The 24,388-nt window shown below is 38.3% G+C and overlaps 2 protein-coding genes across 2 annotated transcripts in view; both read right to left on the bottom strand.

The window, feature by feature from the left end:
- TRPM1 (transient receptor potential cation channel subfamily M member 1) overlaps nucleotides 1-24,388 on the bottom strand; it is a 101,657-nt gene that overhangs the window by 1,745 nt on the left and 75,524 nt on the right. The window contains exons 23-24 of the mRNA XM_037832863.1: nucleotides 23,928-24,130; nucleotides 22,669-22,801 (exon numbers count right to left, since the gene is read on the bottom strand). Coding sequence (XP_037688791.1) covers nucleotides 22,669-22,801; nucleotides 23,928-24,130 — 336 coding nt within the window. The remainder of the gene's footprint in view (nucleotides 1-22,668; nucleotides 22,802-23,927; nucleotides 24,131-24,388) is intronic.
- Nucleotides 8,682-9,437, bottom strand: LOC119531527 (zinc finger SWIM domain-containing protein 7-like). The gene has a single exon (XM_037832861.1). The coding sequence runs from the start codon at nucleotides 9,375-9,377 to the stop codon at nucleotides 8,958-8,960; it is 420 nt and encodes a 139-aa protein (XP_037688789.1). The 5' UTR covers nucleotides 9,378-9,437; the 3' UTR covers nucleotides 8,682-8,957.

Below are 24,388 nucleotides of genomic sequence, written 5' to 3'. Positions count from 1 at the left end.
GGTCACACAGCTACCGAGCAGTGGAATTGCGATTTGAAAACACAGTCTGGCTCCAGCCTTTGCAACATCTTTGTCTCTTAATGGGTACATCTACCTGCCTCTAATTTAGGGTTTTGTTGTTTTTTTTTTTTTTTTTGAGTTTTGACTATGACCATCAGCAATTAATGGTTATGATGGCAAAATAAATGACAAACCTTATTTGAAGTTCAGATACAGGATTCAAAAAATGAATTAATAATTAAGTTCAGGTTATTGGATGGCTTGCTTAAGGGACAATAGGTCATTTAATTGTCCAAATAGTACCAGTAATTTAAAACTGCTCATTATATTTAATAAATTAGTCCTGCCTTAATGAGGTTACTAAAAAAAATATCATGGCAGATTATAAATGTTTGCTGCTAGATTTTTTTTAAATCTCCTAGAATATCAAGCAACAGCCTATGAAACCAAAGCGTTGCCTGGACTAAAATCCCTGGTGTATTTCAAGAGTAGGTACAGTATTAATTCTTTCCACTGGTTCATGAAATTTAACTCAAAGAAGCAGCAAGCTATGCCCAGGAGACTGCCTTCTAAAAGGTGAATTTGTGCTGAGGGTGGGAGCTTGGGGGTCCCTGGGTGCTCCAAATTGGGCAGTGTGAGGTTGGTTCCAGTAGGTTCACACCTGTGTGAAGGTAAACCCTATAGTCTGATTCTGTTATGCTTCTATTCCCCCCACCTTTCTATCTTGTCTTAGAAATGTAGTCTCTGGAGTCACTCAGCTAGCTTTGCTGTTGGTTTTTATTAGGTCTTTGCTGCCCTGTTTACATATCCTTATTTATCCCTTCAGTTGTTCTCCTTTCCCTTATGCACTTCGTGATGTTCTGGCATCTGCCTTTCTTGTCTCCTTCACAGGTTACCTGCTGCTCTTTTCCGCATTGCTAGGCTCCTACCTTCCACCTAAGAATGCCTCCTGTGTTTTCTACACGCCCCGCTGCTACCTTGCCCACCCTTCTCCTTGAGCCCAGCCCGCCTTCGCTAACATGTGCTTAGGCTAGCGGCAGGGACAGCTGAGCTCCCATGCGTGGAAGGGTCCTTGGCTTCTAAAACAACTGGTTTCTTGGTGAGAGGACTATTTATATGCCCCCTAGGAAACCACATAATTTAAGCAGGAAGGGTCTGGCTTCCTGCAAGTTTGCCACCAGCAGACCAAATTCAACACATATAAGAAGTTCTGGTTTCCTTTTTCTAAAGTATCTCGTACTATGGTGAAAAGGGCTCTCCCTTCCCTCACGTTTCAGGGACCAAGAGACGATCTCTTCACTGTAACTTTCCATTACTTCTCAGTAAGGTTTGATTTTCCCAACATTAAATGAGCTCTAGCTCACCACAAATCTAGTGCCCTTGGTAGTTCCTTCTTATTAAAAACCACGTTGCCTCTTATCAGGCACACTTGAGATACTCAATGAACACTACATTAAATGATAATGCAGTTGTGCAAAATTTAAATATAAATACAGTAAGTAAATAAAATACAGATAAGCAACTTTTCTCCCAAATCTTTTATACTTCTCTGCCTCTAGAATCTCCCATCCCTACTGCCACACCCTTGAGTGAAGCTGTGGAAGAAACAATGCTCCACAATTGTCAGAAGTTTATTTCAAGCTTGTTATAAAAAGCTGCAACCTGGAGACAGCAAATGTGGAACAGCATGTCAATCAAACGAAGTTGTACTAACTTTTTATAGTTGGTATGAAATGAGAAAGGAAAAAAATGAGTTTAAGTCCATGTATATCTGAAACGATCAACAAAACAAACGATGAACTAGCCATTCTTTGTGACTTCCCACAATTACTTAAAACATGTTTCCCAAACCCTGATATGCATACAAATGGTAGTTTACATTTCAGACGGGTAAAGGCAGACTTTCTAGGAAACAATTTGCGAAGCATCCCATATCTGTTGATACTAAATGGCAGGAAAACTTACAAGAGAAATCTAGCATTTATGATAGAGCTCAGAGTAACACAATTAGTCAGCAAACAAGTTATTTGTTTAGTTTTCTGAGTCTTAAATTCAGCTTTCTTATCAGCAGAGTAAGATATTTTCCAGCACAGCATATAAGACAAAAGTGTTCTAGATCCAAGTGATTTGCTTCCTTCATTATCCCTTTAATTAAAGTTGATTCCCTCTTAAAGACATATTTGTAATATGTCATATTTCTAATTTCATTTTTTTAATATTTTTAAATCATCAGACTGACTTTTTTCTCTTGTTACACAGTTTTATGAATTTTGACACATGTATAGATTTGTGGAACCAACATCATACTCATAATATAGAATAGTTCTATCACCCTGAAAACTCCCTCATGCTATCCCTTTATTGTCACATTCTCCCTCCATCCCAAACTCTGGTCAACTCTGATCAGTTCTCCATTCACCAAAGTTTTATCTTTTTGACGACATCCTATAAATGGATTCATACTGTATGCAACCTCTTAAGAGTAGCTTCCTTTCATGCAGCATAATGCCTTTGAGATTTATGCAAGTTGTTGTATTTATCAATACTTCATTCCTTTTTTTGTATGTGTAGGGGGTATTATTCCATTGTATGGATGTACCAATTGTTTTATCCATTTACCAGTTGAAAGACATTTGGGTTGTTTCTATTTTTTTTTTTTTTTTTTTTGGCAAGCATGAAACAGCTGTTGTTTGTGTACAGGTATTATGTTAACGTAAGTTTTAATTTCTTTAGGATAATTACTCAGAAGAGGGATTTCTAGATCATGTGGTAAGAGTATGTTTAACTTTATTAGAAACTATGAAACCAACTTCCAGAGTGGCTGTACCATTTCGTATTCTTGCCAGTAGTGTTTGAGAACTCCAGTTATTCTGTGTCCTTATGAGCACTTGGTATTGTTAGTGTTTTTAAATTTAGCCATTGTAGTATGTGTGGAGACGTATCTCATAATGGTTTTAATGTGCATTTTCCTAATGCAAATGATGTACAGCATTTTTTCATATGCTTATTTACCAATCTTTGTCCTCTCTACTGAAGTGTGTATTAAAATCTTTTGGCTGTTTTTAATTGAGTCAATTTTTTCTTACTGTTGTGTTCTGAGAGTTTTTAGATATTCTATGTGCAAGTCCTCTGTTAGATTTGTGATTTGCATATATTTTCTCCCTGTCTGTTGCTTGATTTCCCATTGTCATAGCAGTGTCTTTTGCAGAGCAGAAGTTTTTCATTTCGATGAAATCCAGTTTATCACCTTTTTTTCTACTATGGATCATGCTTTTGGTGTCATGTTTAAGAACTCTTTGTCTAATCCCTGGTCATGAAGTCTTTCTCATATGTTTTCTTCTAAAAGTTTTCTAGTTTAATATTTCACATTTAGATCTATTTTCCATGTTTAGCTAATTTTGTATGTGTTGAGATCCATCTTTTGCTTATGAATGTCCAGTTGCTCTAACACCATTTATTGAAAAGACTGTCCATTGCCATGGAATTACTTTTGCACCTTTGAAAAAAAAAAGATTGGCCATATTTGTGTGAACTCTTTCTTCTCCTCCATTTGTCTATGTTTCTATCACCTCACCAATACCACACTGTCTTCATTACTATAGCTTTATAGTAAGTCTTGAAATTGGATGGTGCGATTCCTTCAGTGTTCTTGTTTTTCAAAATTATGTTAACTATTCTTGTTCTTTTTTCCTTTCCATTTCAATTTATAGTAAGCTGACCTATATTTACAAAATGTTCTGCTGGGATTTTGATGGTATTGTGTTAATTCTATAGATCAGTTTGGAGAGAATTGGGATCTGTACTGTGTTGAGTCTTCCAATACATGAACATGGTATATTTCTCCATTTGTTGAAGTCATCTTTGATTTTTTGTCAGCATTTTATAGTTTTCTGCATACAAATCCTGTACATGTTTTGTTAGATTTATACCTAAGTATTTCATTTTTGTTGGGACTCTTGTGGAATGTTATTCTTTTTAAAATTTTGGTTTCTAATCATAAATTGCTAATATATAGAAAGAAGATTGATTTTTGTGTGTTGACCTTGTAATGTAGCCTTGCTAAATTCACTTATTTATTCTAGGAGGTTTTTTGTCTGTTTTGTTTTTAAAAGATTTTATCATGTTTTTTAACATAACAATCATGTAATCTACAAATAGGGATAGTTTTGTTTTTACCTTTCCAAGATGTGTCTTTTGTTTCTTTCTCTTTTATTATTGCACTGAATAAGACTTCTAGTACATTGTTGAATAGCAGTGGTGAGAATGGTCACCCTTGCATTTTTCCCAATTTTAGGGAGAAAGCAGTAAGTCCTTCTTCATATTAACTGTAGGTTTTTTGTAAATGCTATTTATCAGATTGCTGATATATATATATATATATGTATTATATATTATATAATATATAATATAATAAATAATCATGAATGGATGTTACATTTTGTAAAATACTTTCTCTGTACCAATTGATATGATCATGTGTTTTTGTTCTTTCTTTTTCTTTTTCTTTTTTTTTTTTTAAAACCAAAGTCAGTGATTTATTTTTGATTGTACCAAAGATAACAAAAATAAGTACTTAAAGCTATCAGGCAATTAGATCTTTACTCAAGAAAAATCAAATTTTGACTAAATTATCATTTCTACAAATAGTAGCAGAATCACTGAGTGAAACAACATCAAAACAAAATGCATGATTAGTGGAGAAGTTGAATGTTTTATTGTCATTAAAGGGTTTCTTATTTTACTGCAAAGCTGTTGCTTCATTGTATGAAAACAGCACCATCAAGCAGGGTATACTGCAAAATTAAGATAATACTGTTCCTCACCTGGCACAGTATGACTAACAAAAATTTATATCCATTCCCAGTTATTTCCAATGAAAATAGCATTAAGTACTTTGTCCCAAATCCAGGGATGATTGTAAGCAAGTTACAATATTATGTAAAGCTTAAGATAAGAATCTTACCCATGAATTACATAATTTTTACAACTAGTTTTTGCCTCAGATAATTTCATGAATTCTGAATATAGTAACTATATCCTAATCTAAATCAGTGGGTGATGTGAAAAAGATGCAAATTGTGCTTATCTGCTATCATTAGAAAGTTCAGGGGTATTTTCTTTCAATAGCACAGTTGGAACAAGTGGTTTCTGTTTTCCTATTTGTATTGCTAAAAGTTGCTATTATAAATTTCTATCCACTAGAAATTTAAAATATTGCTGGATTAAGTGGTTTCAGACTAGTTTATTTAGGGTTCCATTTTCACTCTTCAATAGATTTTATGTATTTCTCATATGCTTCTTCACTCATTAGTTCATCAAGTTCTGAAGTTCTTGATCAGCCAACCATCATCATAACAAGATTTGTTGACAAGTCCTGGATTTTCTGCAAGAGCTTCATTAGTTTCTGTTACTTCTCCTGATGGAGGAGAATAAAGTTCACTAGGAGCTTTCACACTTTCCAAAGATTTTTGTTCTTTAAACTTTCAGTATGGTGGATTACATTGATAGATTTTCAAATATTTAACTAGCCTTTCATTCCTGAATAAACATCACCTAGTTGTGGTTTATTATTCTTTTTATATATTGCTAGATTCAATTTGCTAATATTTTTTTGTGAATTTTTGTGATTATATTCATGAAGTACATTGTTCTGTAGTTTCCTTTTTTTATGTTGTCTTTGGTTTTGGTATCAGGGTAATGCTGGCCTGATAAAATGAGTTGGGAAGTGACTATATAATTTAATATAAATTTTTAGTGCTTTTTCTAGGGATTACAAAATAGATAAAATGTTTCACAATCTACTTAGCTCAATATTTTACTATTTTAATTGGAGTGTAGAAACATTGCCATTCTTTAGGTCTCTTTTCCTTTCCCCTTTATGCAATAGTTGTCTTATATATTATATCTCTATATATTGAAAACCCAATCAGACAATGATATAATTTTGGCTTTCAACTGTCAATTATGTTTTAAAGAACTCAGGAGGAAAAGAATCATATTTATGTTTATCCATACATTTATTTACTATTTCTGGTGCTCTCCTTACATTCCTGATATTCCAAATTTACTTCTGGCATCATTTCCTTCTGCCTGAAGAATTTCCTGTAGTAATTCATTTAGAGCAGGTCTGCTGTCAATGAATTCTCTTAGTTTTCTTCTGTCAGAAAATGTAATTATTTCATCTTCATCCCTGAAGGATTATTTTGGCAGATCTATAAAATTCTGCATTGATGGTTTCAGCACCTTAAAATTATGGTGCCTCCACGGTTCCTAATGAGAAATCTGTCATCATTCAAATTCCCTATAAGCACTGTGTCATTTTTCTTTGGCTGATTTCAAAAGCTTTTCTTTCTCTTTAGTTTTTAGCAGTTTCTAAGATGTGTCTAGGTGTGGATTTCTTTTGGTTAATCCTGTTTGGCATTGCTGGGTTTCTCAAATCTCTAAGTTTTATGTCTTTCATAAAACTTGAGAAGTTTTCAGTTAGTATTTTTTCAAATACTTTTTTCTGCACCACACTATTTCTCATCTTCTGGGACTCTCTCTGATGGCACAACTGCTATCCTTATCTATTGTCCCACAGTTCCCTGAAGTTGTGTGTGTGTGTGTGTGTGTGTGTGTGTGTGTGTGTGTGTGTGTGTTCAGTTTATTTGTCTGTGTTGTTCAAATCAGGAAATTCTTACCGATCTATATTCAAATTTACTGACTCTCCCCTTCCCATTTCCATTCTACTATTAAGTCTATCTAGTGAGCTTTAGTTTTGCCTATTACATTTTTCAGTTCCAAAATTGTCTTTGGTTCTTCTTTATATCTCCTATTTTTTGCTGAGACTTTCCATTTTTCCATTTGTTTCAAGTCTTTGCAATTGTGTTCAAGCATTTTTTAATAGTTGTTTTAAAGTCTTTATCAGATAATTCTAACATCTGTGTTACCATGCTGCTGTATCTATTGATTCTCTTTCACCCAGGTGAGTTCAGATTTTCCAGGTTTTTCAAATTCCAAATGATTTTTGGATTATACATTTAACAATTTGAATATTATATCTTGAGAAGTTGAGTCTTATTTAAATCCCATGGGGAATGTTGATATTTTTATTTCAGTAGGCAACCTACTTGGTTAAGATCAGGCTGCAGGTTCCAGCCTACTCTCTGTGGTCTGTGGTGCCAATTTCATTTCAGCTTTCAAAGTCTTTGCAGTGCTCTTGGGATCTGTCCTGAGTATGTGTAGCCCAATGATCCGTCTAGGCCTGGGCAGTTGTCTATTCATTAGTTTAGTTCTCAATGCTTTTAAGATATTTCTTCCTTTTCAACGTAGGTGTTTAGAGATATAAGTTTTCTTCTGAGTTCTGCTTTTGCTGCATCCAAAAGTTTTGTGTGTTCTGTTTTTCATTTGCATTCATTTCAAAGTATTTTCTAATTTTCCTTGTGATTTCCTCTTTGACCTACTGGCTATTTAGGAATGTGTTGTTTAATTTTCATGTATGAGTGAATTTTCCAAATTCACTTATACTTTAATTCCACTGTTATTAACTTATACTTTAATGCCACTGTTGTCTGAGAACACACTTTGTATGATTTCAGTCTTTTTAAATTTACTGAGACTTTTTAATGGTATAACATATGGTCTATCCTGGAGAACATTCTGTGTACCCTTGAGAAGAATGTGTATTCTGCTGTTGTTGGGTGGAGTGTTCTACAGATGTCCGTTAGGTTTAGTTGGTACCTAGTGTTGTTCAAGTCTTCTGTTTCCTCATGGATCTTCTCTCTATCTGTTATATTTTTTATTGAAGACGGGGTATTGAAGTTTCCAACTATTGATGTTTAAATGACCTACCTCTAATTCTATCAGATTTTGCTTCATACATTTTGGGGCTCTTGTTGGGTGCATATTTGCTTAAATTGTTTCTTGATAAACTGACATTTTTATCATTATATAATGTCTTTGTATCAAGTAACATTTTTATCTTAAAGTTTATTTTGTGATATTAACATTGCTATTCCAGCTCCCCTTTGATTATTGTAGGCATGGGATATCTTTTTCCATACTTTTACTTTCAACATATTTATGTCTTTGAATCTAAAGTGAGTCTCCTGTAGACAGCATATAGTTGATCATTTTTAAATCTATTATGCTAATCTCTGCCTTTTAATTGGTGGATTTAATGCATTTATATTTAATATAATTACTCTTAAGGGAAGAATTTCATGTGCCATTTTGATTTCTGTTTTCTATATGTCTTAGTTTTTTTTTGTTTCCTTATTCCTCCATTACTGCCTTCTTTTGTATTAAATACATATTTTCTAGTGTACTTTTTAAATTCCCTGTCATTTCTTTTACTATATATTTTTGAGTTATTTCCTTAGAAATTGGCCTGGGGAATTACAATTAGCATCTAAATTTGTAACAGTCTATTTCGGATTAATTCAATAATATTCAGAAATGTTGCTTCTATAAAGCTCCTGTCTTCCTCCCCTGCCATCGTATGCTGTTATTGCTACAGATTCCATCTTTATACCTTGTGTGCCATCATCATATATTTATAAGTATTGCTTTATTCAGCTCTCTTTTAAATCACATAGAAAATATAAGAGTTTCAGGCAAAAAATACATTTATAATATCACTTATGTTTTTTTTTTTTTTTTTTTTTTTTTTTTTTTTTTTTTTTTAAGCTTTTAACTAATTGTGGGCATGACGCCATAGCAGGCTTTATTTTAACCTAAAATCCTTGATTCTAGCCAGGGGATATTTTTTCATCCAAGCAGCTCAGAGGCTGGTTCCGACAGTCCATGAGTCTCGTACAAGCTTCCAGCCTCACTCACACCTGGGTCCCCCCATGCCCTTCCTGCAGGAGTCCCAGGAAGATCCACTTCACTTCTCTTCCATGTGACCCGTGATGGGTTAAAACGTTTCTTTGGTGGGACTTCTATCTTGACAGACAGCGGTGCTCAGCAGGTACCATTTACGCTGCTTGTTCCTCCCCCGTCAACAGGATATCAGTCAACTGCTTGTCAGAGACGCTGAGCTGCTGGCAGGTCCCCGTAACCTGACTAAGGTACACTGCCAGGAGATGCTTGCACAGCAGGCTCTCGCTCTTCCGCACCACCGAGAAGGCAAAGGCAGGGCACGGGCAGTAATGGCAGGAGGCCAAGCACGTGTATGTTTTACCAGAACTTCCAAGTACCTGGTACGCACGCCTCCCGCTGGGAGAAGAGATTAAGGTGACGGACTGTCGATCCACGAGGTCCAAGGCCTGGATGGCTGAGGAGCCAAAGATGAACTTCATCGATAACAGATGCTCGTCAGGAATTCGCGCGCTCCCGTGCACCACCGCGGCCATCTCGCTCAGGAGCTCCTCCACGACGGCCGGCAGCACGGCCATGGCCTCGCAGGCCGCCCCTCCGCGTCCTCAGGGCCTGGCGGCCGCCATGACCCAGCACGCAGCGTCCAATATCACTTATGTTTATGTATGTAATTACCTTTACTGGTATTCTTTATTCATATGGATTCAAGTTACTATCTAGTGTCCTTTCATTTCATCCTTAAGGACTCTCTTTAGGATTTGTTGTAGGGCAGTTTTGCCAGTTACTAGTATTCAGTTTTGTTTATCTGGTAATGTCTTAATTTCTCCTTCATTTCTGAAGGATAGCTTTACTGAATAAAGAATCCTTGGTTGCCTGGTTTTTCTTTTATCACTTTGAATATGTCATCACACTGCCTTCTTGTCTCCACAGTTTCTGATGAGAAATCAGCTGTTAATCTTTTTGAGGAGAACTTATACTTGATGAGTCACTTCTCTTTTTTTCCTTTCAAGAGTCTCTCTTTGTTGTGAGCTTTTAACAGTGTAATTATGATGTGTCTAGATGTGGATCTCTTTGAGTTTATCCTACTGAGAGTTCACTGCACTTCACATAAATTAATGTTTCTCATCAAATTTGGGAAGTTTTTGGCCATTGATTCTTCAAATTTTCTTTCTGCCGCTTTCTCTCTCTCTCCTTCTGGATCTCCCATTATGCTTATGTTGGTTTGCCTGATGGTGTCCCACAGGTCTCTGATTCTCAGTTCATTTTTCTTCATTACTTTTTCCTCTTTGTTCCTTAGAAAGGATAATTTCAACTGACCAATCTTCAAGTTTTTTGATTCTTTCTTCTGCCTGCTCAATTCTGCTTCTGAGCCTAAACAGTGAATTTTTCACTTCAGTTATTGTGCTTTTTAATTCCAGATCTCTATTTGGCTCTCTTTTATAATTTCTATCTCTTTACTGTTATTCTCTATCTGCTGAGATATCATTCTCATACTTTCCTTTAATTATTTAGACATTCCTTCCTGTAGGTCTTTGAACATATTTAAATCAGCTGATTTAAAGTCCTTGTCTAGAAAGTCCAACATTTGAGCATCCTCAGAGACAGTTTCTATTGATTTCTCCCCGTGTATAGGTCATACTTTCTTGCTTTTTCATGTTTCATTATTTTTGTTGAAAACTGGACATTGTGAATATTATATTGTGACATCTGTGGAAATCAGGCTCTCTTCTCTCCCTGGGGTTTGTTGTTGTTGCTGCTTATTGTAGAAGTTGTTGTTTCTTCAGTGATTTTTCTGAACTAATTGTTTAGACTCTGTATTCTTTGTCATGTGTGGTAGAAATCTGTTTCATTAGCTTAATCATCAGCTAAGGATTGGACAGAGGTTTCCTTAAACACCTGAAATGACAAAAACTCCCAGTCTTTAATTACAGTCTCTGTGCACATGTGGGGGCACATCTTCAGTACTAAGCCAGGCAGTTTACAGCTCTGCCTTAGCCTTCATGTCCTGTTTGTGCAGAGCCTCAAGGTGAGCCAGAAGTGAGAGCTTAGAGCCTTCTTGGCTTTTCCATGAGCTTTCACACAGTCCTATGCATGTGTGTGGCTTTCTGCATTACCAGGATTAGAGCTTCTCAAAGCCCTTATGGACATCTTATTTCCCAGTCTTTTCTCCCAGCTCATTTATTCATCTATTATTTATTCCATCTCTGTTATCTATTGCCTCAAGCACAGGGACTAAAACATTACATATACCTATAAATGTTTCCAACAAGTCCCCTCATCCATACCTGCTGCTTTAACCCTCTGCCAGTTCTGAGTTAGGTGAAATAAAAACAAGCCCTTCAAGCTTGTCTTTCAGGGAGTCACCAGACAGGACAAAACAGGTAATTACAGTTCTTTGCATATGAAGTCCTTTCTGCACCCTTTGGTACCAGGAATGTAGGCTGTTATTTTCAAGGCTACTGCTCAGCTGGGGAGCAGAGGATGAGCCCAGGTTAAGTTAAAATGCCACAAAACTCACTGTACTTACAAAAATCCAGCTGTTTTTCTTGAATATGTGCTTCCCTAAGTTGCTGCAAGCCTTTGGTTAACTTCCAGAGTTCCGAAAAAGTTTATTCTGACAATTTTTGCCAGTTTTTTTTTTGTTTTGTTTTATGAGAATTTTAGCATTCCTTACTCTGCCCCTTTTTTGCTGATGTCATTCCCACCCCCACCTCAATGCCTTTGTTTACCAGTAAGGAGCAGAAACACACACACACACACACACACACACACACACACACACACACACACACAGCTTGAAGGTGAGCTCTGAAGTAACTTTGTGGGGTTACTTTCTCAAGTTCCTCCCTCTCCACAACCTCTCTGTTTTATTCAGTTTCCTGGAATTCCCTTTTTCCTGTTCTCCATTCAGAAAGCTGGAATTTAAATAACCCTCTCTGCCTTGTACTTCCACAAGTGCATCCACTTCTGTGTGCAACTGTGGTTGGCCATGCCCTCTTGGACCACTGAATCTCCTGCAACCGATTCGGTGGGGGGGGTGTCTCTTGGAATAAGCAGGATGGGGTCTCAGAGTAATTTCCTTTAATATTAAAACATATATGACCTCATTTTATACCTCAAGCTGATATAGCAAAAAATGTTAGCTATTACAGATAGCTTCTTTGCCCCCATGTCTTCTCATTCTAATTCATAAAGATAATCCACACAATCATATCACTCTTTGCTTAAAAATAGTAGGAGCTTCTCATTGCATTTAAGATAAAGTTCAAATTTCATAGTAGTGATAAATACCAAGGAGTGGGTGAAAGGGAAACTTCATGATTGCCATTGGTAAACCGATCCTATAACATGAACAGTTGACCCTTTCTCAATATTATGTAAAGTGCTAAGCAGTGCAGCTTCAAGTCTTCAATTCCAGTTCAGTACAGCCCTTAACGTCCTCCTATAAACATTTTTATTCCTTTTATATATTCAAAGCTTTTCAAAATCTGGCCATCACCCTCCCTTCCTCCCTCATCTCCTTCTCTATCCCCACATTTGATCAAGTCACCCTTCACTAACATGCCATCATCATCAAAATGAAAAAATAAAATCCTTTCCAAACTTGAGAACCCCAAAACACCAAGACATTTGAAGACGTCAGTTGAGAAAACCTGTTCTACAATGTGCAGCTACCTCTGATGTTTGTGGACCGAGCCAGATGAACTAACACTGTCTTGGAGATGGCAGGAGGCCCAGCCATTATATATAAAAGTATGTTGCTATCCTAGCTTCAGCTGTCATTTAATTAGATTAACATGACTGCATTCTTTATTACATAGCAGAACATTTTCCAACATAATAGTCACTTTAAAAACTATGCCAGTGCTGTCTTTTGGATATTTCAAATCATTTGTTCAATTCACTTATAGTTATTTTTCTGGAATGACTAAAACTGGTCTCAAGGGGATATTTCTTTGGATGCTGGGTACTTTTGTGATGCAAAGTGTGCTTTCTTATAAACTGCAATACCAATTCCTTATCAGCTCTACTTCTATCCATTTCCCCCAATTTGAATTCATAGCTTCTGTGATTATTTATGTGTTTGGATTTACTTGTAGATCATATAAATAGCTTCACTTAAGTTTTTATTTCATTCATTATGGCAGTGTTTACTTCACAGTAAATTTCTTCTGTTTAAGAATATTTTTTTAAAGGCATTAAGGCCATTTTTCTAACATGCAATTTCTCAACTGGCAAGCCTCAAGAACAATTCCTGAAGGCTAGCCTTCCCCATTCTTATTTCAAAGGAAATTAGAAACAAACAAAATCTATCAACTGGGCCCAAATTAATCATTTTCTGGTCTTTAAATAGAATTTTAAAGCTGCATTTGATTCATGATGGTGTTTGCTATGCCTTTAGCTGCTTCATGTATATCTCATACTGAAATCACTAAGGAACAGCTCAAAACTCAATTTACTTAGTCATTCTTGACATAGTAATAGCTGTATTTCCCACCTTGGTTTTCTCTCTGACTGAGGTATTAGTAAAGTTTGGCCTTCGGGCCTTTCTGTTAGAGGTGTCAGTCTCACAATCTAGCATACAACCATATAATTCTATTTGTTTTTTAAATTAAGAAAGTGAAAGATAATGGTACCAGATTAACAACTGCCATTAGCTATCATGATTCTTTGTGTCTGTTTAGTTTGTTTTTGAGGAAAAAAAAAAAAAAGAGAGGCTGTTTCTGGTTAATATTTTGTCAATTTTGGAGTTGCCTTTGAAATGTGCCTGTATTCACCTTAGGGGTGAAGCTGTTCCACAAGCTCCAGAGAGTTATAAAACAAAACTAACAATAATACCATGACTGTGTTGTGAGAATGAAATGAAATCATGTAAATGGAAGTACACCATAAACTGTAAATGCTGTACAAATGTAAAATGAAAGAAAATATCCAGATGCCTTTATTCTATATCTTTGTGCATTGATTATTTAGGGTATTTGATTTTGAACATGATACCACTAATCCTTAAAGCATTTTAACAAACTAAAGCACATTTTTTTTGTTAAGAAATTGCAAATAATGTTTTCCAATTCACCCAAATAATAGTTAGGTGCAACAATATATAATCTGGTGGAACTTTTGTAGTGACTTCCAAGAGAATACTCTTGTATAGCACTTTACCAGACCTTGTATAGACTCTTGTCAATTAAACATAAGGTTCAAATTCATGTTCTTAAGGTAAGAGTCCCTGTGTATCTTTCCTAAGAATAGGGCTCAGAAACTTGATTTCTATAGCAAGCTGGTTATTAAAACTTGTTTTACGGGCACATCTTTTCATGTGCAATATTCACCCTTCACTGGCAAGGCATTCCATAAATTATATGGGAACGTTTCCTTAATGATAGAGTTCAGTGTTCACATAAAAAACATTATGTTAGTGGAACAATTAGGTCCAGTTCATACTTGAACTGGTCCTATGGTATTCTATACTTGAGTTCTAAGAATATTCCCACCTTGTAATTTTATTCCAGATCTATAGATCATAAAGCTGCTTAATCCACTCCAAAATTTATATCCAGCTATTTTAATTTACATCTACTTCTTCATACAGAGCTGACTTTTAAATTTAGTAATTGTAGAGAACACCTGGGGTAACATTTTGTTGTGCTTACAGAATTTGTATATATGAAAGACCAAAGACTAATATTAAAAGAACCAGATTTGTATTAAATTTGCTGGCTTTCTCATTCTTTTTAATCAATTATATACTGAATAGTTATGAAAAAGTACAGTAAGTGCTCTAGGATTCTAGATCTTTGCAGCATCATTCATATACACCCACATGGCCACATCCCAGACCTCCTCAATTTCTATAATTCAAGTCATTTAAATCATTAGCCATTTCTATGTTTCACTTTCTGTTCAGTCCAGACTTTGGTCTGCCACTAAGTGAAGCTCTTATTAATACCCTAAATTCTCTCTCCCTTACTTCTAACATAATATTGCCAATCCCTAACCCTTCATCTATCACTGCCAGGGCTCCAGGACTGGGCAAAGATAAGTGTACAATGTGCAGTGGTACAATGGGAATATGTTAATGCTTCCATTTGCAAACACTAGCATCTTTGTGGTATCCCTATCGACTGGTTCTTGGGAACATAGTTCCCTTTTGCCTCCCTTTTTTTCTCTTCATTTTACACCACCATCAGCAGCGTATGAAAGTTTCACTTGCTCCACCAACACTTAGTATCCCTTTGCCTCCCTTTGGCCACATGCATAGGCCACTTTCTGCATCCTTGCCCTTGGGCTGTAGAGTATCATTAATGATAGTCATGGGAGCCACCTTGACTTGGCCCAATACAACTTCCCGCTGTCTCATTCCATTTGGGTCCCCATTATTACTGTTGGGCAAACCCTTGGCTATTGCCTTTCCCAGCATATTTCTCATAAAGGAGAACCCAAATCCTCTCTGCTGTTTTCACATCCATAATGTTGATGGGGAATACTTTTTCCCCATTCCTAGTGTTTCTTTCTATGTGTCTGGACTTTCCATTAGAGTAACACTTCACTTTTCAGTAACACTCCCGACCAGTCCTTTATTTAGTCTTGCTTTGCTGATTGGAGTTTGGGGCCAGGAAATCAGTGCACTTCTTTTCTCCCTCTCTCTCTGGGAGCCACTTCCTCTTGGTTTTAAGGAAAGCTTAGTCGGGAAGTCTGACTCAGCCCTATGTGAGAAGAGGCCAGTGGACGTCTAGTGCCACTCATGACTGAGTGGATAAGTCTAATTCCGGGGTAGGGGTACATTTGACAAGAACTGAGCTATGCACTCTAGCTATAACTTTCATGACTAATAAAGTTGATTTAAAAAAAAAAGTCTCTGTCTGCCTGGTGTCTGCATCTATCTCTGCACTGGCACTCAAAGTTGTTTGAGGATCAAGAGTGTCATCTCTAGGCACTTCAAAACTCTAATACTTAATGCCACTTCCTTCCCATCATCCAAGCAAACTCAACTCCTATTAGTTTATAAAATTAAGACATTCAGATGGTATCTTCCCCAAACTTCTCTATCACTGCATGCTTGTCTTTCAATGTCCTTCTCTACATCAGAAGAATCCCTGTCCTTCTTTCTAAGACTGTTCTTTTCAGTTCCTCTTCTAGGTACCCTATTGATTTTCTCTTTTTATTGGGGTCTCTGCTGTCAGCACCTTCTTTTCCTGGTCAAACAGGACAAGGATGCCAAGTGAGATCTCTAGGCCAGGGATTGCTCATTTCCCACCAATTCTACAGGAAACACAAGACCTTAAGCCAGATCCACAAATCTAACAGGAGACCACCTAACCCAGAAGGTTTTGGGGATAACCAGAGCCTGCTATAATAGGCTTGGCTAGTCTGAGATCTGTAGCTCCTTAAGTTCAGGGCCAAATGCACTTAAAATATATAATTTATGAGTTACCTCTTGCATACTTTGGAATATCAGATGTAAAAATAAAATTTATGTAAATGTAAGTAAAAGATCTAAAAATTATGAACAGGAGGAAATACACTACGTGTTAAAAAAAACCTCCACTAATATATTTACTATACTTAAACATTAAGTTTGGTGCTAAGCTTCCTTACAGCCATGAAGAAAAGGAAAACACACCAGATTATGTAATTCTCATGGTTTGAGAAAAGGAAGTTTAATCATCTGACCAATAGTCTTAAGGAAAGATTCTTTGCAGCCTGTGAACTTGTGGTAAGGTATGCCAAACCATGGAAAGAATGATGTGTTCAACAGAGTATGTGAAGAAGACACAGAGATGTCTTTAAGCCTCAACTGATAAAGATGCACGCTACCAGCCATTAACCTGGTATGATGAAAATCAAGTGTTGAGGTTGAAAAGCCTGCCTTGGCCATACTGGCAGAAATGATCTATAAACTGCTCTCATCCCACCAGCCCTTTCAGCAATCCTATATTATCCCTTTGAGCAAACAGACTGTATCTGCCAATACCAACATGAACACTTGTTTCAGTGTTCCTGATATGAAGCAGGCTTCCTGACAATTATTGGCAACAGAATCATTTGTACTTGAGACTGTTCCTAGTTCCTAATAGTAAAATCAGTATTTTGAGTCCAGAGAGAGATAGTTGATTTCCTATTTGCTATTCCAGGAGGGAAACTCAATTAGGATGTGATAGAAATTTGTGTTCAAATCAAGAGATAAACTTTTGAGTCATTCATGCATTCAAACAATTGAGCTCCCACCATGTGGAGATACATGCAGCCCCTGGGAATATGGTGGTGAACAGAACTCAGATATGGTCCCCGCCTTCCTGGGGCTTCAGGCCTGGGCTCATGACCTAGTCTAAAGGGTGAAGTGGCTAGAGCAGTTTTCCATAAGGAATGGGCGTTTGATGGCATTTGAGCAGAAATCCGAAGGATGAGTAGGGGCAATCAGAGGGAACAGCATGATGAAATGAGAGGAAGCCAGCAAGGCTGGAGTATCGAGCAAGATGGGGAGGAGAGTCCAGGGTGAGGCTGGAGAGAAGGCTGGGCCACACCATGTGGGGCCTGGCAGGCCCCAGAGCAGTGAAGTCAGTGAGGACATCTCAGGAGAGCTGGTGTTTTAGTTTTCAGGGCTGCTCAAGCAAATGCCGTGCAATGGATTGGCTTAAACAATGGGAATTTAAAAAGCTCACGGTTTTGAGTTTAAGAGAAAGTCCAAATCAAGGCATCATCAAGGCAACTGTTTCTCCCCAAAGACTGTATGTTCTGGGGCTGGCTGCTTATGATCCTTGGTCCTTAGCTTGTCACATGGTAAGGCACATGGTGGTGTTTCTTGCGCTCTCTCTTCTCTTCCAAGTTCTGTTGATACTCACTTCCGGCTGCTCCCTCTGTGGCTTTCTCTCTCTGTCTGAATTTCATTTTGTTTATAAAGGACTCCAGTAATAGGATAAAGATCCATCCTGAATGAGGTGGGTTCCACCTTAACTGAAGTAACCTCATCAAAAGGTCCTACTTACGAACGAGTTCACACCCACTAGAATGGATTACATTTAAGAACAGGTTTTTCTGGGTCACATACAACTGGAACTTAAGACATGATTTGAGCCTACAGAGTGAAAAATGCTTGAAAGGGCAAAGATGAATAGGGGGAAACAGTTAGGGGCCAACCGCAGGAATGGAAACAGAAAATGATGGTAGCTGGTGCTTGTGTAGGAGAGTAGAGATGGAAAGAAGTGGGTGGACCATGGTATAGTGAATAGAACTTGATGTTTGTTAGTGAAGAAGAGGGCAGTGCCCCAGTGATATGCCAGGGTCTGGCTTGCTGAGCTGGATGGCTGGTGATGCCATTCACTGAGCCCAGAGCACAGGAGATGAGGTCCAAGTCTGGGAGAGAAACCACAAGTGCAGTGGCCCAAAGATATGGGACACGGGGAGTAGGAATTTGATCTGGGGGTCAGAAATCAGAGGAGAGGACTCAAGTTGAGAGTCACAGGAGTATAAATGGTGACTAAAGCCTGAGTATGAAAGAGGTCACCTTGGAAGAGCGTCCAGAAGAGGGGTCAGCAAAGTAAGGCTGGCAGATGATCTGGCCCACCACCTGTGTGTGGCCCATGGGCTATGAATGGCTTCAACATGCTTAAAAGGTTAGGAAAAATATATAAAGAAGGTGCATATTAAGTGAAAATTAATTGAAATTCCAAGTTGAGTGTTCAGAAGTGAAGTATTAGTGGCACATGGGCACACTGTTTCCTTTATATGCCTCTGGTTACTTTTATGTCACCACAGAAGTGAGTAGTGGCGACAGAGACCCTAGGGCCCTCTAAGCCCAAAATATTTACCATCTGGTCCTTTATAGAAAACATTTGCAGACCCCTGGTCTAGAGCAGGAAATGTGGGACTGAGCCAGCATCTTGCAAGATCTCGGGCAAGTTGCTTTAGCTTTTTGAGTTATCTGTGAAATCAGTGGGTGGCACCTGGCTGAGAGTCTAGGATTCCAGGTTGGAAAGAAGGGTGAATGCTTGAGTTTGAAGTCTGATCTCTTCTGAGGCTATACATAACTGCATTTCACCCACCAAATGGAAAGTCCGTCTGGCTTGGGAGAAATCTGGAGAACCTTATTCATATATCTATTCCAAAGACTGTAATGTGCTTGAGGGCAATAATAGACTGGTGAGTTTCAGGGAACCACCACATGTTCCATGGAGCAGTAATCTGGGGAGACGCTTGCCTCAAAGGATTCCAGGTCAGACAACTTTGGGAAATGCTTGTCAGATCAGGAGACTCCTCTACTCAAAACCCTTTGTGGCTCCCCATTTCACTCAGAGTAAAACTCTGGCTCTGACAGTGGCCTCCAAGACCCCCCCATGGTGGCAGCTGCCCTTCCCCATTCCCTGTCTGAGTTTACCCCCACCTCTCTCCTCTGGGCTCATCCACATTTGGCTCCTTGGATGTGATTTGATGCGCAGACACATCTCAGGGTGTGTGCTCTCTCTGTCTCTCTTCCAAGTACACCCCCTGGGTATCTGTTCAGATCCTGCCAACTCCTCTTGTCAATCTTTGCTCAAAATCCACTTCTCAATGAGCACTCACCCTATGCCCCTTGGCCCAACTGCACACCCAGTCCCTCTTAATTGACTGAGCTTCTCTTTTTCTTTCATTGCCTTATAGCATACCATAGACTGTACTTATTTATAATGTTACTGTTTGTCACTGCTCCCTGAGGGTTTTGATCACTGACACATTACCCAAGTATTTGGAAGAGTGCCTACCACATGGGTGGGGTTCCATTTACATGTGTGAAATGAATGAATGTCATTCAATAGAGGAAGTGTTGAACAAATGATGATACATGTGAACTACGGAATATTATACTACCATCAAAAAGAGAGACTTAGGCTTATGTAGAACCCCACTGTCTGAGATATACTGTTAAGTAGAAAAACTAAATTGCAAAGTTATGTGTACAAGTTGACTATTTTTTTTAACAACAACAACAAAAAATACTCTGTTTGAATGACCACAGAAAGGTTCTTTGCACCTTGGTGTTTGGCTTATTGCAATCAGTATTATAGCTTATATAGTCTGAAGAAATTATAAAGTATTTAAAAAGATTGACAAGTGGGTAACCATTTCTCTTCTTTTCTTTTCTCCTCTCAAGACCAAAAAGGTTTCTTTCTGTAGGGAAACCATAGGCTTCTGTTGTATCTATATCAAGTATGTTTTATGAAATAGTATAGCACTTCTGAGAAGGCTATCTCCTTTAAGGATTTCAATTTCATTCCTTTTTAACTCAACTATTTAGTAGGAGGCTTTCCTAGAAACTCATTATTTTTGATTAGGAAACCAGTGTGGCTAGCCATTGACTTGAAGGGATAAAATACTACTGTGTGTGCACTGATGGGAAAAGGACATTCAGCAGAGTCCCCTGCATGAAGACTCCTTGACTGGCGGCTTTGTCCAACTGCCAGAAACAGCGAACAAGGGCAATCTAGACGAGAGTGGACTGAACAGGGGGCCCTCACTGGTAAGTCACTGGCCATGATACCTCAGAATTAAGGGTGGTCTGTGCTTTGCACCCCACAAAAAACAAGCCTTGAAGACCACGTGGAGGTTTTATTGGTGCACACACAGCAACTGCTTTGCTTGCTTAGTGCAGGGCCTGTGGCGAAATTCTTCTGCAACTCAGGGGCACGTTAACGAAAAACAGAATCATATTGTAAAGCTCCTGTAGAAGCACTGAACGACCAATGTTGGCTCTTACAAGATGTTACAATTTTAGGAAAAAAAAAATAGTGAAATTTTATATACAACTTTCCAAACACTAACTGAAAACCATGAGTTTGGTTCCCATGCATAAGCTCTCAAAGCAACTTGGGTGGAAGAGGATGACAAACTTGTAAACTTTGTCCCTGTGTGGACATGTTTGTACTTAGAATGAGTCATGCAAGTTGCTGGCCCAAGTTTGAAAAGGTGCCTGAACAACGTGGCAGTGAAGGTACTGATGCAAACAGCACATCAAAGATTCTCATATCCTGCAATCTGAAGGGAGCTAGACAAGGTGGTTGAGAGAAGCACAGGAACAAGACCCAATGGCAACGGTGATGCAGAAATTAAAAACAAGGAAGGTGAAAGAAATGGCAGAACACTTTGTGCCCTCAAAAACTTGCATGTAGAAGTGATCGCAGATGCCAAAAGTTAAGTAAAAATAGCTGGTTTTGTTTCCATTTTCCCACTTTATCCTTTGCTCCTTCGTCATCCTGGTTAAGAATTCAGGAAGAGCGAAGGAAAGCTACCTCCTTCCTTGCTTTTTGTCTCTGGCATTCACCTGTGAGTCAGCCGGGAAAGGTCAAAGGGGCTGGAATGTGCTCCTGTCCCTCGAGGAGACCCCAGCCAAGGAAAACAGGAAGGAGCCGGTTTTCACTGCCCTGCACGCTTTCGAGCCTATTATGTATGCACAGAGCCCCAAGAGAAAAATGCAATTTGGTAGTGACTTGTTAACCATGTTTTTGGAGACTTAGTCCAAGAATGGTAAAAATCCAAACAATGCAGGGGAAGAGAGAAAGGAAAGAGGCAGAGTGAAAACACACACACACACACACACACACACACACACACACACACACAATTTCCATTGTAAATTACTGCCACTGATGAAATGCAAGTTACTATGTAACTCCTAAGTGGAAAATTTTGGCTATCTAGATGGCCTGCCTTAGCTTTCTTATGAATAGATAATTTTGATCTCTTGCAAGCTTAGCAATTACTGTTAATTCAGCATTTCAAAGTTTCATTGAAACTGTACCTTATTAGGACCACAAGTTGGTACAGGTATCCCTTGAGATTGGCTGGTTGGGTTTGGTTGGCTTACAGAATCATTGACCTAGTTGTGCTCCAGGGGTTTATCCATGAATACTGTTCTAATTGTTAGGGCCCTTGTTTGGGACTTGTCTCCCCAAATAATCCTGGTGATGTTCCACGTTTTTATGTTCATGAATATACATGCCTCTCTGTATCAGGATACTTAGAATTTTGAATATTCCAGGATATAATCCTTCCATCTGCACTGTTAGTCAAAATTCTTTGGAACAATGCATTCTCAATTATCTGAAATCTTTAGCAAGCTTCAATTTGATTTTCTAAGTGATAAACGTTCTAAAAAAAATCATACACTTAAGAAACCTGAGGATAGTGAAGGTTTATTATCCCCACCTACCCGGGAAGAGCGAAGCTACAATTTTAGTTAGGAGGATGGTGCCCTTTCTGTCCAGCTCTGACCTGCCTTCCTCGGCTCATCCACTGATGCACTCACTCATGCATTCATTCATTCTGCAGTTATTAAGCACTTCCGTAGGGGCTGTGCTGGTTTTACTGGGTACCGAGGATGCGCAGTGTCTTTAACACAGACCCTGCCCTAGTTCAGAGGCTCTCCCTCTCACAGGGAACACACTGCTCACAAGTCCTCAGCCCCAGGTGCTGGTTCTCCTGGGAGCACAGAGGAGGGAGCCTTTACCTCTGCCCTGTGAGGTGGGAAAATGTGTCCGGAGGGGCAGCAAGAAGACCCGGCAGGATGAGGAGGCCAATCAGTAGGGGAAGGAACAATATGGTTTCCTGCGGAGCTACGTAGCCCGGTAGTTGATAATTCTCTCAGTTAATGTAGAGTATGGATAAACGTCTCTGTTTTGGAGGGGAGGAGGTGGTGGCAAGAACTATCGCATTTTTCCCCCTGAATGTTTGAGTAAATGTTATTTCACACTCTTATCATTAAAACGCAAAGTGTGATTTAACAGGCGAACTCCAAGGGAGTGCGTAAATGCACTTTGGCATTCCACAACAAACAGAGCGGAGGAGTCCGCAAACCCGTGGCCCGCGGGCCCCATGGTTGCACCGCTGGGGACGCACCTCTCGCACGTGACTCGGATGCGCTCATCGCTGGACGACTGCTGCTGATCCTCCTTCTCTCGGAAGTGCTCCTGCACGCAGTGCTCCTCGAATTCGTGCAGCCTTTTAAGCTCCTCCTCGCTAAGAAACAGCTCTGCGTGGAGGGAGAAGTGTTGGCCATGTGAAAAAACAAGCCGCGGAAGCCATTTAGTCACATCACTGTGAGTTTCACAACCCAGTTTTAATTAACCTCTCTTTTCCACCTCATGCAGGCAATTTTCAACCTGCTCTAATTTATTTTATCATCCAATAAGAGTTTTTTATATATAGTAATCCTCTTTCTGCTGGAGCAAAGTGGCTCACAAATTTTTTTTTAATTATTAAAAATTTCATGGTGGAATATGTAACATAAAAGTTATGATGTTAACCATTTTTAAGAATACATTTCAGTGGTGTTAATTACATTCACAGTGCTGTGCTGCTATGACCACCATTCATTACCAACATTTCTCAAGACCCCAACAGAAACTGTACTCATTAACCAGCAGCTCCCCATTCTCTCCAACCCTTGGCCCCTGGTATCCCCTAATCTACTTTCCGTCTCTACGAATTTGCTAATTCTAGTTATTTCATATGTGTCCTTTGTCCTTTTGCATCTGGCATATTTCACTCAACATAATGATTTCAAGGTTCATCCCTGTTTTAGCATTCCTTTTTACAGCTGAAGAATATTCCATTGTATGCATGTACATTTTGTTTTTTCCTTTCATCTGTTGATTGACACTTGGGTTGTTTGCACAAAGCGGCTCACTTTTTAACACCAGAAACAAAATGACTTACCTGTGAAGATAGTGAAAACCAAGGACTATTGCCTGGAAAACCTTTTGCCTGTATTTTATGAGTAGAGTCAAGTGTATAGCGTTATTTCCTCATCCTCTTTAGATGCAATAAATTAAGCATTTTGAAATGTAGAAAAGTTCTTTTCGAGACCTCTTAACTTCCAATTTCTTTATTAGCTGGCTTTCAGTAATATTAGTAATTATTAATATGATTCATTTAATATTAATATTAAAATTAATTAATTTTCAGTAATATAAACTAACAGCACTAAAATAAAATTGACACACCATGAAAAGCATTCTGAAAAGAAACAGCAGTTGGGCTAGAATGCTGTTTACACGCATTTAAGTAGTTCAGTGAGATTTCTAGGAAGGTATCCAAATGGAAATTTTTTTTTTTGAAACCAGGCCAAGATAGAAATAAAAGAACTCTGTACATACTCAGTCCACGGTCCTGTTCCTCTTGGTCTCCTTCTCTTTTTTTCCTACAGCGACCATTAAGACGCATAACGATTATATAGATGTGGCTTAGAAGGATCATTGGTGGGGGTAGGACTGGCCTGTCATGAAATGTCATAATCAGCTGGTATCTCTGGAATTTCCACACTTGGTTGGATATTGACTTTACTTCAAAGAAGGTATTGCTTTAAAAAGAAGAAAAAATTACAATTAGTTATAATACTTTTTATTGTGATTTCCCAGAAAAATCAGAGTTACATTCAAATGAAAATATAAAAATGCCTTTTAGTGTTAGTTTGGCTTGGTTTCTAGATTACCCTTCTTTAGGTGTTTCTATCATTATGGATTATCTTCCCTCAATGTGCTTAGGATTTTAGTGCATTTGAAATTACTATCTAATGATTTCTTGAAAAACTGATGCCACAAGCTACTGATTCGTATGC

This window comes from Choloepus didactylus, chromosome 4 (assembly GCF_015220235.1).
Source record: "Choloepus didactylus isolate mChoDid1 chromosome 4, mChoDid1.pri, whole genome shotgun sequence".
Taxonomy (NCBI): Eukaryota; Metazoa; Chordata; class Mammalia; order Pilosa; family Megalonychidae; genus Choloepus; species Choloepus didactylus.
Note: the sequence above shows the minus strand (reverse complement) of the source record. Positions and strands in the feature narration are given on the sequence as shown.